This window comes from Somniosus microcephalus, chromosome 2 (genome assembly GCF_052327205.1).
Source record: "Somniosus microcephalus isolate GS21.2 chromosome 2, FLI_Smic_1.0, whole genome shotgun sequence".
Taxonomy (NCBI): Eukaryota; Metazoa; Chordata; class Chondrichthyes; order Squaliformes; family Somniosidae; genus Somniosus; species Somniosus microcephalus.
This window is the reverse complement of record NC_140988.1, coordinates 386,443,670-386,459,003: the sequence shown is the minus strand read 5'-3', so window position 1 is coordinate 386,459,003 and position 15,334 is coordinate 386,443,670. Positions and strand designations below refer to the sequence as shown.

Below are 15,334 nucleotides of genomic sequence, written 5' to 3'. Positions count from 1 at the left end.
AAAGGGGTAGACACAGAGAAGGAGAATAAGAGGGCAACAGGGAGAAAGAGGAAAGGGCTAAGGGTGACTGACAGACAGACATAACCGTACAGAGAAAAAGAGGGCAACACAGAGAGAGGAACGAAAAGTGAGAAAGACTAGAGAGAGAAAAGAGCAAAGGACTGTGGCACTTCGTGCTTTCCGATCTCTGGCTGGAGGCAGTGAGTGCAGTGTTCACTTCCTTGGATTGCTTTGGCCAGAATGCAGTTATAAGATTTGCTTTTTGCTGAATTGTTATATTTTGAAAAGGTAAGTAAAGGGCAGAGTTAATTAACTGGTGCCTTTCCTGCAGATTTATTTCGCTGTTAAAATCTCACACCAGCACAAGTGAGGTGCTAAGTGCTGCTGTGATTACAGCATCAGTCTGATCTTCCCGGTCAGGTTTCTGGTGTGCTACACTTGAATCAACAGAAGAGAAGGCAACTAAGAACGGGAGGTGAGGGACGGGGAAACAGAAAAAGGGTACGGGTTCTAATTTAGAAATGGCGGGACATGAGGGCACCGAAAATGAGTGGACCAGAATTGAGAACGCAATGCGTATGAGTTTAAGGCATTTACGGGACAGGTATATAGGGACCAGCAGACACCAGACAGAAGAGAGGGTGCCTTTTGAGCTACAGTCAGAGCAATTAGAAGCGACGCCCTTACAGAAATTGCCGGTAAGGACTGAGTGTTCAGTTCCTCTGTGTCTCACTTTCTGTCCTCCTGGTGCAGGGAGTTCTTCGGTGTGTTTCTACAATGTCACAATTACAGATCTGTAACGTCCGACATCAGTGAGCTATCACTTCCTCGCTTTCTAATTTAAAATTGATTTGTCTTAATCGCTGAGCAGGATGTTAGTGCTGACATAGGGAACTCCAATCCAACCCCTGGGATAGGGAACTCCAATCCACCTCCTGGGATAGGGAACACCAATCCAACCCCTGGGATAGGGAACTCCAATCCACCTCCTGGGATAGGGAACTCCAATCCACCTCCTGGGATAGGTAACTCCAATCCACCTCCTGGGATAGGGAACTCCAATCCACCTCCTGGGATAGGGAACTCCAATCCACCTCCTGGGATAGGGAACTCCAATCCAACCGCTGGGATAGGGAACTCCAATCCACCTCCTGGGATAGGGAACTCCAATCCACCTCCTGGGATAGGGAACTCCAATCCACCTCCTGGGATAGGGAACCAATCCACCTCCTGGGATAGGGAACTCCAATCCACCTCCTGGGATAGGGAACTCCAATCCACCTCCTGGGATAGGGAACTCCAATCCACCTCCTGGGATAGGGAACTCCTCTCCACCTCCTGCGATAGGGAACTCCAATCCACCTCCTGGGATAGGGAACTCCTATCCGCCTCCTGGGATAGGGAACTCCAATCCACCTCCTGGGATAGGGAACTCCAATCCATCTCCCGGGATAGGGAACTCCAATCCACCTCCTGGGATACGGAACTCCAATTCAAACTCTGGGATAGGGAACTCCAATCCACCTCCTGGGATAGGGAACTCCAATCCACGTCCTGGGATCGGGAACTCCAATCCACCTCCTGGGAAAGGGAACTCCAATCCACCTCCTGGGATAGGGAACTCCAATCCACCTCCTGGGATAGGGAACTCCAATCCACCTCCTGGCATAGGGAACTCCAATCCACATCCTGGGATAGGGAACTCCAATCCACCTCCTGGGATAGGGAACTCCAATCCACCTCCTGGGATAGGGAACTCCAATCCACCTCCTGGGATAGGGAACTCCAATCCACCTCCTGGGATAGGGAACTCCAATCCACCTCCTGGGATAGGGAACTCCAATCCACCTCCTGGGATAGGGAACTCCTATCCATCCTCCTGGGATAGGGAACTCCAATCCACCCCCTGGGATAGGGAACTCCAATCCACCTCCTGGGATAGGGAACTCCAATCCACCTCCTGGGATAGGGAACTCCAATCCACCTCCTGGGATAGGGAACTCCAATCCAACCCCTGGGATAGGGAACTCCAATACATCTCCTGGGATAGGGAAATCCAATCCAACCTCCTCGGATAGGGAACTCCAATCCACCCCCTGGGATAGGGAACTCCAATCCACCTCCTGGGATAGGGAACTCCAATCCACCTCCTGGGATAGGGAATTCCAATCCACCTCCTGGGATAGGGAACTCCAATCCACCTCCTGGGATAGGGAACTCCAATCCACCTCCTGGGATAGGGAACTCCAATCCACCTCCTGGGATAGGGAACTCCAATCCACCTCCTGGGATAGGGAACTCCAATCCACATCCTGGGATAGGGAACTCCAATCCACCTCCTGGGATAGGGAGCTCCAATCCACCTCCTGGGATAGGGAACTCCAATCCACCTCCTTGGATAGGGAACTCCAATCCACCTCCTGGGATAGGGAACTCCAAACCACCCCCTGGGATAGGGAACTCCAATCCACTTCCTGGGATAGGTAACTCCAATCCACCTCCTGGGATAGGGAACTCCAATCCACCTCCTGGGATAGGGAACTCCAATCCAACCCCTGGGATAGGGAACTCCAATCCACTTCCTGGGATAGGGAACTCCAATCCACCTCCTGGGATAGGGAACTCCAATCCAAACCCTGGGATAGGGAACTCTAATCCACTTCCTGGGATAGAGAACTCAAATCCACCTCCTGGGATAGGGAACTCCAATCCCCCTCCTGGGATAGGGAACTCCAATCCACCTCCTGGGATAGGGAACTCCAATCCACCTCCTGGGATAGGGAACTCCAATCCACCTCCTGGGATAGGGAACTCCAATCCACCTCCCGGGATAGGGAACTCCAATCCACCTCCCGAGATAGGGAACTCCAATCCACCTCCTGGCATAGGGAACTCCAATCCACCTCCCGGGATACGGAACTCCAATCCACCTCCTGGGATAGGGAACTCCAATCCACCTCCCGGGATAGGGAACTCCAATCCAACTCCTGGGATAGGGAACTGCAATCCGCCTCCCGGGATAGGGAACTCCAATCCACCTCCTGGGATAGGGAACTCCAATCCACCTCCCGGGATAAGGAACTCCAATCCACCTCCTGGAATAGGGAACTCCAATCCACCTCCCGGGATAGGGAACTCCAATCCACCTCCTGGGATAGGGAACTCCAATCCACCTCCCGGGATAGGGAACTCCAATCCACCTCCTGGGATAGGGAACTCCAATCCACCTCCCGGGATAGGGAACTCCAATCCACCTCCTGGGATAGGGAACTCCAATCCACCTCCCGGGATAGGGAACTCCAATCCACCTGCTGGGATAGGGAACTCCAATCCACCTCTCGGGATAGGGAACTCCAATCCACCTCCTGGGATAGGGAACTCCAATCCACCTCCCGTGATAGGGAACTCCAATCCACCTCCTGGGATAGGGAACTCCAATCCACCTCCCGGGATAGGGAACTCCAATCCACCTCCTGGGATAGGGAACTCCAATCCACCTCCCGGGATAGGGAACTCCAATCCACCTCCTGGGATAGGGAACTCCAATCCAAGCCCTGGGATAGGGAACTCCAATCCACCTCCTGGGATAGGGAACTCCAATCCAACCCCTGGGATAGGGAACTCCAATCCACCTCCTGGGATAGGGAACTCCAATCCACCTCCTGGGATAGGGAACTCCAATCCACCTCCCGGGATAGGGAACTCCAATCCACATCCTGAGATAGGGAACTCCAATCCACCTCCCGGGATAGGGAACTCCAATCCACCTCCTGGGATAGGGAACTCCAATCCACCTCCCGGGATAGGGAACTCCAATCCACCTCCTGGGATAGGGAACTCCTATCCACCTCCCGGGATAGGGAACTCCAATCCACCTCCTGGGATAGGGAACTCCAATCCACCTCCCGAGATAGGGAACTCCAATCCACCTCCTGGCATAGGGAACTCCAATCCACCTCCCGGGATACGGAACTCCAATACACCTCCTGGGATAGGGAACTCCAATCCACCTCCCGGGATAGGGAACTCCAATCCAGCTCCTGGGATAGGGAACTCCAATCCACCTCCCGGGATAGGGAACTCCAATCCACCTCCTGGGATAGGGAACTCCAATCCACCTCCCGGGATAAGGAACTCCAATCCACCTCCAGGGATAGGGAACTCCAATCCACCTCCCGGGATAGGGAACTCCAATCCACCTCCTGCGATAGGGAACTCCAATCCACCTCCTGGGATAGGGAACTCCAATCCAACCGCTGGGATAGGGAACTCCAATCCACCTCCTGGGATAGGGAACTCCAATCCACCTCCTGGGATAGGGAACTCCAATCCACCTCCTGGGATAGGGAACCAATCCACCTCCTGGGATAGGGAACTCCAATCCACCTCCTGGGATAGGGAACTCCAATCCACCTCCTGGGATAGGGAACTCCAATCCACCTCCTGGGATAGGGAACTCCTCTCCACCTCCTGCGATAGGGAACTCCAATCCACCTCCTGGGATAGGGAACTCCTATCCGCCTCCTGGGATAGGGAACTCCAATCCACCTCCTGGGATAGGGAACTCCAATCCATCTCCCGGGATAGGGAACTCCAATCCACCTCCTGGGATACGGAACTCCAATTCAAACTCTGGGATAGGGAACTCCAATCCACCTCCTGGGATAGGGAACTCCAATCCACGTCCTGGGATCGGGAACTCCAATCCACCTCCTGGGAAAGGGAACTCCAATCCACCTCCTGGGATAGGGAACTCCAATCCACCTCCTGGGATAGGGAACTCCAATCCACCTCCTGGCATAGGGAACTCCAATCCACATCCTGGGATAGGGAACTCCAATCCACCTCCTGGGATAGGGAACTCCAATCCACCTCCTGGGATAGGGAACTCCAATCCACCTCCTGGGATAGGGAACTCCAATCCACCTCCTGGGATAGGGAACTCCAATCCACCTCCTGGGATAGGGAACTCCAATCCACCTCCTGGGATAGGGAACTCCTATCCATCCTCCTGGGATAGGGAACTCCAATCCACCCCCTGGGATAGGGAACTCCAATCCACCTCCTGGGATAGGGAACTCCAATCCACCTCCTGGGATAGGGAACTCCAATCCACCTCCTGGGATAGGGAACTCCAATCCAACCCCTGGGATAGGGAACTCCAATACATCTCCTGGGATAGGGAAATCCAATCCAACCTCCTCGGATAGGGAACTCCAATCCACCCCCTGGGATAGGGAACTCCAATCCACCTCCTGGGATAGGGAACTCCAATCCACCTCCTGGGATAGGGAATTCCAATCCACCTCCTGGGATAGGGAACTCCAATCCACCTCCTGGGATAGGGAACTCCAATCCACCTCCTGGGATAGGGAACTCCAATCCACCTCCTGGGATAGGGAACTCCAATCCACCTCCTGGGATAGGGAACTCCAATCCACATCCTGGGATAGGGAACTCCAATCCACCTCCTGGGATAGGGAGCTCCAATCCACCTCCTGGGATAGGGAACTCCAATCCACCTCCTTGGATAGGGAACTCCAATCCACCTCCTGGGATAGGGAACTCCAAACCACCCCCTGGGATAGGGAACTCCAATCCACTTCCTGGGATAGGTAACTCCAATCCACCTCCTGGGATAGGGAACTCCAATCCACCTCCTGGGATAGGGAACTCCAATCCAACCCCTGGGATAGGGAACTCCAATCCACTTCCTGGGATAGGGAACTCCAATCCACCTCCTGGGATAGGGAACTCCAATCCAAACCCTGGGATAGGGAACTCTAATCCACTTCCTGGGATAGAGAACTCAAATCCACCTCCTGGGATAGGGAACTCCAATCCCCCTCCTGGGATAGGGAACTCCAATCCACCTCCTGGGATAGGGAACTCCAATCCACCTCCTGGGATAGGGAACTCCAATCCACCTCCTGGGATAGGGAACTCCAATCCACCTCCCGGGATAGGGAACTCCAATCCACCTCCCGAGATAGGGAACTCCAATCCACCTCCTGGCATAGGGAACTCCAATCCACCTCCCGGGATACGGAACTCCAATCCACCTCCTGGGATAGGGAACTCCAATCCACCTCCCGGGAGAGGGAACTCCAATCCAACTCCTGGGATAGGGAACTGCAATCCGCCTCCCGGGATAGGGAACTCCAATCCACCTCCTGGGATAGGGAACTCCAATCCACCTCCCGGGATAAGGAACTCCAATCCACCTCCTGGGATAGGGAACTCCAATCCACCTCCCGGGATAGGGAACTCCAATCCACCTCCTGGGATAGGGAACTCCAATCCACCTCCCGGGATAGGGAACTCCAATCCACCTCCTGGGATAGGGAACTCCAATCCACCTCCCGGGATAGGGAACTCCAATCCACCTCCTGGGATAGGGAACTCCAATCCACCTCCCGGGATAGGGAACTCCAATCCACCTGCTGGGATAGGGAACTCCAATCCACCTCTCGGGATAGGGAACTCCAATCCACCTCCTGGGATAGGGAACTCCAATCCACCTCCCGGGATAGGGAACTCCAATCCACCTCCTGGGATAGGGAACTCCAATCCACCTCCCGGGATAGGGAACTCCAATCCACCTCCTGGGATAGGGAACTCCAATCCACCTCCCGGGATAGGGAACTCCAATCCACCTCCTGGGATAGGGAACTCCAATCCAAGCCCTGGGATAGGGAACTCCAATCCACCTCCTGGGATAGGGAACTCCAATCCAACCCCTGGGATAGGGAACTCCAATCCACCTCCTGGGATAGGGAACTCCAATCCACCTCCTGGGATAGGGAACTCCAATCCACCTCCCGGGATAGGGAACTCCAATCCACATCCTGAGATAGGGAACTCCAATCCACCTCCCGGGATAGGGAACTCCAATCCAACTCCTGGGATAGGGAACTCCAATCCGCCTCCCGGGATAGGGAACTCCAATCCACCTCCTGGGATAGGGAACTCCAATCCACCTCCCGGGATAAGGAACTCCAATCCACCTCCTGGGATAGGGAACTCCAATCCACCTCCCGGGATAGGGAACTCCAATCCACCTCCTGGGATAGGGAACTCCAATCCACCTCCCGGGATAGGGAACTCCAATCCACCTCCTGGGATAGGGAACTCCAATCCACCTCCCGGGATAGGGAACTCCAATCCACCTCCTGGGATAGGGAACTCCAATCCACCTCCCGGGATAGGGAACTCCAATCCACCTGCTGGGATAGGGAACTCCAATCCACCTCTCGGGATAGGGAACTCCAATCCACCTCCTGGGATAGGGAACTCCAATCCACCTCCCGGGATAGGGAACTCCAATCCACCTCCTGGGATAGGGAACTCCAATCCACCTCCCGGGATAGGGAACTCCAATCCACCTCCTGGGATAGGGAACTCCAATCCACCTCCCGGGATAGGGAACTCCAATCCACCTCCTGGGATAGGGAACTCCAATCCAAGCCCTGGGATAGGGAACTCCAATCCACCTCCTGGGATAGGGAACTCCAATCCAACCCCTGGGATAGGGAACTCCAATCCACCTCCTGGGATAGGGAACTCCAATCCACCTCCTGGGATAGGGAACTCCAATCCACCTCCCGGGATAGGGAACTCCAATCCACATCCTGAGATAGGGAACTCCAATCCACCTCCCGGGATAGGGAACTCCAATCCACCTCCTGGGATAGGGAACTCCAATCCACCTCCCGGGATAGGGAACTCCAATCCACCTCCTGGGATAGGGAACTCCTATCCACCTCCAGGGATAGGGAACTCCAATCCACCTCCTGGGATAGGGAACTCCAATCCACCTCCCGAGATAGGGAACTCCAATCCACCTCCTGGCATAGGGAACTCCAATCCACCTCCCGGGATACGGAACTCCAATGCACCTCCTGGGATAGGGAACTCCAATCCACCTCCCGGGATAGGGAACTCCAATCCAGCTCCTGGGATAGGGAACTCCAATCCACCTCCCGGGATAGGGAACTCCAATCCACCTCCTGGGATAGGGAACTCCAATCCACCTCCCGGGATAAGGAACTCCAATCCACCTCCAGGGATAGGGAACTCCAATCCACCTCCCGGGATAGGGAACTCCAATCCACCTCCTGCGATAGGGAACGCCAATCCACCTCCCGGGATAGGGAACTCCAATCCACCTCCTGGGATAGGGAACTCCAATCCACCTCCTGGGATAGGGAACTCCAATCCACCTCCTGGGATAGGGAACTCCAATCCACCTCCTGGGATAGGGAACTCCAATCCACCTCCCGGGATAGGGAACTCCAATCCACCTCCTGGGATAGGGAACTCCAATCCACCTCCCGGGATAGGGAACTCCAATCCACCTCCTGGGATAGGGAACTCCAATCCACCTCCCGGGATAGGGAACTCCAATCCACCTCCTGGGATAGGGAACTCCAATCCACCTCCCGGGATAGGGAACTCCAATCCACCTCCTGGGATAGGGAACTCCAATCCACCTCCCGGGATAGGGAACTCCAATCCACCTCCTGGGATAGGGAACTCCAATCCACCTCCCGGGATAGGGAACTCCAATCCACCTCCTGGGATAGGGAACTCCAATCCACCTCCCGGGATAGGGAACTCCAATCCACCTGCTGGGATAGGGAACTCCAATCCACCTCCCGGGATAGGGAGCTCCAATCCACCTTCTGGGATAGGGAACTCCAATCCACCTCCCGGGATAGGGAACTCCAATCCACCTCCTGGGATAGAGGCCTCCAATCCACATCCTGGGATAGGGAACTCCAATCCACCTCCCGGGATAGGGAACTCCAATCCACCTCCTGGGATAGGGAACTCCAATCCACCTCCCGGGATAGGGAACTCCAATCCACCTCCTGGGATAGGGAACTCCTATCCACCTCCCGGGATAGGGAACTCCAATCCACCTCCTGGGATAGGGAACTCCAATCCAGCTCCTGGGATAGGGAACTCCAATCCACCTCCTGGGATAGGGAACTTCAATCGACCTCCTGGGATAGGGAACTCCAATCCACCTCCTGGGATAGGGAACTTCAATCCACCTCCTGGGATAGGGAACTCCAATCCACCTCCCTAGATAGGGAACTCCAATCCACCTCCTGGGATAGGGAACTCCAATCCACCTCCTGGGATAAGGAACTCCAATCCACCTCCTGGGATAGGGAACTCCAATCCACCTCCTGGGATAGGGAACACCAATCCACCTCCTGGGATAGTGAATGTTGGGATAGGGAACTCCAATCCACCTCCTGGGATAGGGAACTCCAATCCACCTCCTGGGATTGGGAACTCCAATCCTCCTCCTGGGAGAGGGAACTCCAATCCACCTCCTGGGATAGGGAACTCCAATCCACCTCCTGGGATAGGGAACTCCAATACCCCTCCTGGGATAGGGAACTCCAATCCACCTCCTGGGATAGGGAACTCCAATCCACCTCCTGGGATCGGGAACTCCAATCCACTTCCCGGGATAGGGAACTCCAATCCACCTCCTGCGATAGGGAACTCCAATCCACCTCCTGGGATAGGGAACTCCAATCCACCTCCTGGGATAGGGAACTCCAATCCACCTCCTGTGATAGGGAACTCCAATCCGCCTCCTGGGATAGGGAACTCCAATCCACCTCCTGGGATAGGGAACTCCAATCCAAACCCAGGGATAGGGAACTCCAATTCACCTCCTGGGATAGGGAGCTCCAATCCACCTCCTGGGATAGGGAACTCCAATCCACCTCCTGGGATAGGGAACTCCAATCCACCTCCTGAGATGGGGAACATCAATTCACCTCCTGGGATAGGGAACTCCAATCCACCTCCTGGGATAGGGAACTCCAATCCACCTCCTGGGATAGGGAACTCCAATCCACCTCCTGGGATAGGGAACTCCAATCCACCTCCTGTGATAGGGAACTCCAATCCACCTCCTGGGATAGGGAACTTCAATCCACTTCCTGGGATAGGGAACTCCAATCCACCTCCTGGGATAGGGAACTCCAATCCACCTCCTGGGATAGGGAACTCCAATCCACTGCCTGGGATAGGGAACTCCAATCCACCTCCTGGGATAGGGAACTCCAATCCACCTCCTGCGATAGGGAACTCCAATCCAGCTCCTGGGATAGGGAACTCCAATCCACCTCCTGGGATGGGGAACTCCAATCCACCTCCTGGGATAGGGAACTCCAATCCACTTCCTGGGATAGGGAACTCCAATACACCTCCTGGGATAGGGAACTCCAATCCACCTCCTGGGATAGGGAACTCCAATCCACCTTCTGGGATAGGGAACTCCAATCCACCTCCTGAGATATGGAACTCCAATCCACCTCCTGGGATAGGGAACTCCAATCCAACCCCTGGGATAGTGAACTCCAATCCACCTCCTGTGATAGGGAACTCCAATCCACCTCCTGGGATAGGGAACTCCAATCCACTTCCTGGGATAAGGAACTCCAATCCACCTCCTGGGATAGGGAACTCCAATCCACCTCCTGGGATAGGGAACTCCTATCCACTTCCTGGGATAGGGAACTCCAATCCAACCCCTGGGATAGGGAACTCCAATTCACCTCCTGGGATAGGGAACTCCAATCCACTTCCTGGGATAGGGAACTCCAATCCAACCCCTGGGATAGGGAACTCCAATCCTCCTCCTGGGATAGGGAACTCCAATCCACCTCCTGGGATAGGGAACTCCAAGCCACCTGCTGGGATAGGGAACTCCAATCCACCTCCTGGGATAGGGAACTCCAATCCACCTCCTGGGATAGGGAACTGCAATCCACCTCCTGGGATAGGGAACTCCATTCCACCTCCTGGGATAGGGAACTTCAATCCACCTCCTGGGATAGGGAACTCCAATCCAACCCCTGGGATAGGGAACTCCAATCCACCTCCTGGGATAGGGAACTCCAATCCACCTCCTGGGATAGGGAACTCCAATCCACCTCCTGGGATAGGGAACTCCAATCCACCTCCTGGGATAGGGAACTCCAATCCACCTCCTGAGATAGGGAACTCCAATCCAACCCCTGGGATAGGGAACTCCAATCCAACCCCTGGGATAGGGAACTCCAATCCAACCCCTGGGATAGGGAACTCCAATCCAACCCCTGGGATAGGGAACTCCAATCCACCTCCTGGGATAGGGAACTCCAATCCATCTCCTGGGATAGGGAACTCCAATCCACCTCCTGGGATAGGGAACTCCAATCCACCTCCTGGAATCGGGAACTCCAATCCACCTCCTGGGATATGGAACTCCAATCCAACCCCTTGGATAGGGAACTCCAATCCACCTCCTGGGATAGGGAACTCCAATCCACCTCCTGAGATAGGGAACTCCAATCCAACCCCTGGGATAGGGAACTCCAATCCACCTCCTGGGATAGGGAACTCCAATCCACCTCCTGGGATAGGGAACTCCAATCCACCTCCTGGGATAGGGAACTCCAATCCAGCTCCTGGAATAGGGAACTCCAGTCCACCTCCTGGGATAGGGAACTCCAATCTACCTCCTGGGATAGGGAACTCCAATCCACCTCCTGGGATAGGGAACTCCAATCCACCTCCTCGGATAGGGAACTCCAATCCACCTCCTGGGATAGGGAACTCCAATCCACCTCCTGGGATAGGGAACTCCAATCCACCTCCTGGGATAGGGAACTCCAATCCACCTCCTGGGATAGGGAACTCCAATCCAACCCCTGGGATAGGGAACTCCAATCCACCTCCTGGGATAGGGAACTCCAATCCAACCCCTGGGATAGGGAACTCCAATCCAACCCCTGGGATAGGGAACTCCAATCCACCTCCTGGGATAGGGAACTCCAATCCAACCCCTGGGATAGGGAACTCCAATCCAACCACTGGGATAGGGAACTCCAATCCACCTCCTGGGATAGGGAACTCCAATCCACCTCCTGGGATAGGGAACTCCAATCCACCTTCTGGGATAGGGAGCTCCAATCCACCTCCTGCGATAGGGAACTCCAATCCAACCCCTGGGATAGGGAACTCCAATCCACCTCCTGGGATAGGGAACTCCTATCCACCTCCTGGGATAGGGAACTCCTATCCACCTCCTGAGATAGGGAACTCCTGACCGAGCTATCACTCCCTCGGTTTCTAATTTAAAATTGTTTCGTCTTAATCGCTTAGCAGGATGTTAGTGCTGGGATAGGGAACTCCAATCCAGCTGACCGAGCTGGCCGAGTCCTGAAGGATATAACTGCCAGTCTGGGCCTGCGACAGGTGGTGAGAGAACCAACATGAGAGAAAAACCTACTTGACCTCGTCCTCACCAATCTACATGTCGCAGATGCATCTGTCCATGACAGTATTGGTAACAGTGACCACCGCACAGTCATTGTGGAGACAAAGTCCCGTCTTCACACTGAGGGCACCCTCCATCATGTTGTGTGGCTCTACCACCATGCTAAATGGGATAGATTCAGAACAGATCTAGCAGCTCAAAACTGGGCATCCATGAGGTGCTGTGGGCCATCAGCAGCAGCAGAATTGTACTCCACCACAATCTGTAACCTCATGGCCCGTCATATCCCTCCCTCTGCTATTACCACCAAGCCAGGGGACCAACCCTGTTTCAATAAGGAGTGTAGAAGAGCATGCTGGGAGCAGCACCAGGTGTACCTAAAAATGAGGTGCCAACCTGGGGAAGCTGCAACACAGGACTACATGCATGCTAAAAAGCAGAGGCAGCATGCTATAGACAGGGCTAAGCGATCCCACAATCAATGGATCAGATCAAAGCTCTGCAGTCCTGCCACATCCAGTCGTGAATGATGGTGGACCATTAAACAACTAACGGCAGGAGGAGGGTCCATGAATATCCTCATCCTCAATGATGGTGGAGCCCAGCATGTGAGTGCAAAAGACAAGGCTGAATCGTTTGCAACCATCTTCAGCCAGAAGTGCCGAGTGGATGATCCATATCAGCCTACTCCTGAGGTCCCCACCATCACAGAAGCCAGTCTTCAGCCAATTTGATTCACAATTTGAGATCAAGAAACGGCTGAGCGTACTGGATACAGCAAAGGCTGTGGGCCCCGACAACATCCTGGCTATCGTGCTGAAGACTTGTGCTCCAGTACTAGCCGCGCTTCGAGCCAAGCTGTTCCAGTACAGCTACAACACTGGCATCTATCCGACAATGTGGAAAACTGCCCAGGTATGTCCTGTCCACAAAAAGGAGAACAAATCCAACCCGACCAATTACCGCCCCATCAGTCTACTCTCAATCACCAGCAAAGTGATGGAAGGTGTCATCGACAGTGCTATCAAGCGGCACTTACTCACCAATAACCTGCTCACTGATGCCCAGATTGGGTTCCACCAAGACCACTCGGCTCCCGACCTCATTACAGCCTTGGTCCAAACATGGACAAAAAAGCTGAATTCCAGAGGTGAGGTGAGAGTAACTGCCCTTGACATCAAGGCAGCATTTGACCGAGTGTGGCATCAAGGAGCCCTAGTAAAACTGAAGTCAATGGGAATCAGGGGGAAAAATGCTCCCCTGGCTGGAGTCAGACCTAACACAAAGGAAGATGGTTGTGGTGATTGAAGGTCAATTATCACAGCCCCAGGATATCACTGCAGGAGTTCCTCAGGGCAGTGTCCTAGGCCCAACCATCTTCAGCTGCTTCATCAATGACCTTCTCTCCAACATAAGGGCAGAAGTGGGGATGTTCGCTGATGACTGCACAGTGTTCAGCGTCATTCACAACTCCTCAAGTAATGAAGCAGTCCATGCCCACATGCAACAAGACCTGGACGACATTCAGGCTTGGGCTGATAAGTGGCAGGTAACATTCGCGCCACAGAACTGCCAGGCAATGAGTATCTCCAACAAGCGAGAGTCTAACCACCACCCCTTGACATTCAACGCCATTACCATCGCCGAATCCCCCGCCATCAACATCTTGGGGGTCACCATTGACCAGAAACTTAACTGGACTAGCCACATAAATACTGTGACAACAAGAGCAGGTCAGAGGCTGGGTTTTCTGTGGCGAGTGTCTCACCTCCTGACTCCCCAAAGCCTTTCCACCATCTACAAGGCACAAGTCAGGAGTGTGATGGAATACTCTCCACTTGCCTGGATGAGTGCAGCTGCAACAACACTCAAGAAGCTCGACACCATCCAGGACAAAGCAGCCTGTTTGATTGGCACCCCATCCACCACCTTAAACATTCACTCCCTCCACCACCGGCATACCGTTGCTGCAGTGTGTACCATCTACAAGATGCACTACAGTAACTCGCCAAGGCTTCTTTGGCAGCTTCATCGCATGGACTGCAGCGGTTCAAGAAGGCGGCATACCACCACCTTCTCAAGGGAAACTAGGGATGGGCAATAAATGCTGGCATTGCCAGCGATGCCCAGATCCCATAAGTGAATAAAATAATAACTCCAATCCACGTCCTGGGATAGGGAACTTCAATCCACCTCCTGGGCTGGAACACTTTTATACATTTCTGGGATATAGGACATAGATCCATCTTCCACTTTTAGCACCTAGTATCAGCATCAAACACTCCCAGGCCAGGTACAGCATGGGTTAGATACAGTGTAAAGCTCCTTCTAAGCTGTCCCATCAAACACTCCCAGGGCTGGTACAGCACAGGTTAGATACAGAGTAAAACTCCTTCGACACTGTCCCATCAAACACTCCCAGGGCATGTACAGCGCGAGTTAGATACAGGGTAAAGCTCCTTCTAAACTGTCCCATCAAACACTCCCAGGGCAGGTACAGCACAGGTTAGATAGTATTAATAAATTTAATTAATTACATAGAATGGGAGATCAGGTGATGTGTTGCTGCTGCAATATGTGAGAGCTGGTGGACACCATTGATGCTCACGGTGATCACATTTGCAGTAAGTGTTGGCTGCTCGAGGAATTCCGGCTCCGTGTTGAAGAGCTGGAGTCTGAGCTTCAAACACTGAGACACATCAGGGAGGGGGAGAGTTACCTGGACTCTGTGTATCACGAGGTATTCACACCAATTAGATTAATTAATTCAGATGTCGTCCGTGGCCAGGGTCAGGATGGTGTGACTAGAAGTGAGGCAGGTACGGGGATCCAGGAGGTAGTGTTGGAGGAGCCGCAGCCCTTGCACTTGTCCAACAGGTTTGAGGCTCTTACTCCCTGTGAGGATGGGAACAGGGACTGCGGGGAGGATGAGCAACCTGGCCACAGCACCATGGAGCGGGAGGCCATTCACGTGGGGGGAGTTAAAAGAAATGTTGTAGTGGTAGGGGATAGTATCATTAGGGGGATAGATAGAGTTCTTTG

At 53.8% G+C, this 15,334-nt stretch overlaps 1 protein-coding gene across 1 annotated transcript in view; it reads right to left on the bottom strand.

The window, feature by feature from the left end:
• Positions 1–352: 352 nt before the first annotated feature.
• The window catches only part of LOC147123848 (uncharacterized), a 73,742-nt gene continuing 58,760 nt past the window's right edge, over positions 353–15,334 (bottom strand). Inside the window, exon 2 of the mRNA XM_085967480.1 lies at positions 353–437. Within this exon, the coding sequence (XP_085823606.1) occupies positions 353–437 (85 nt within the window). The remainder of the gene's footprint in view (positions 438–15,334) is intronic.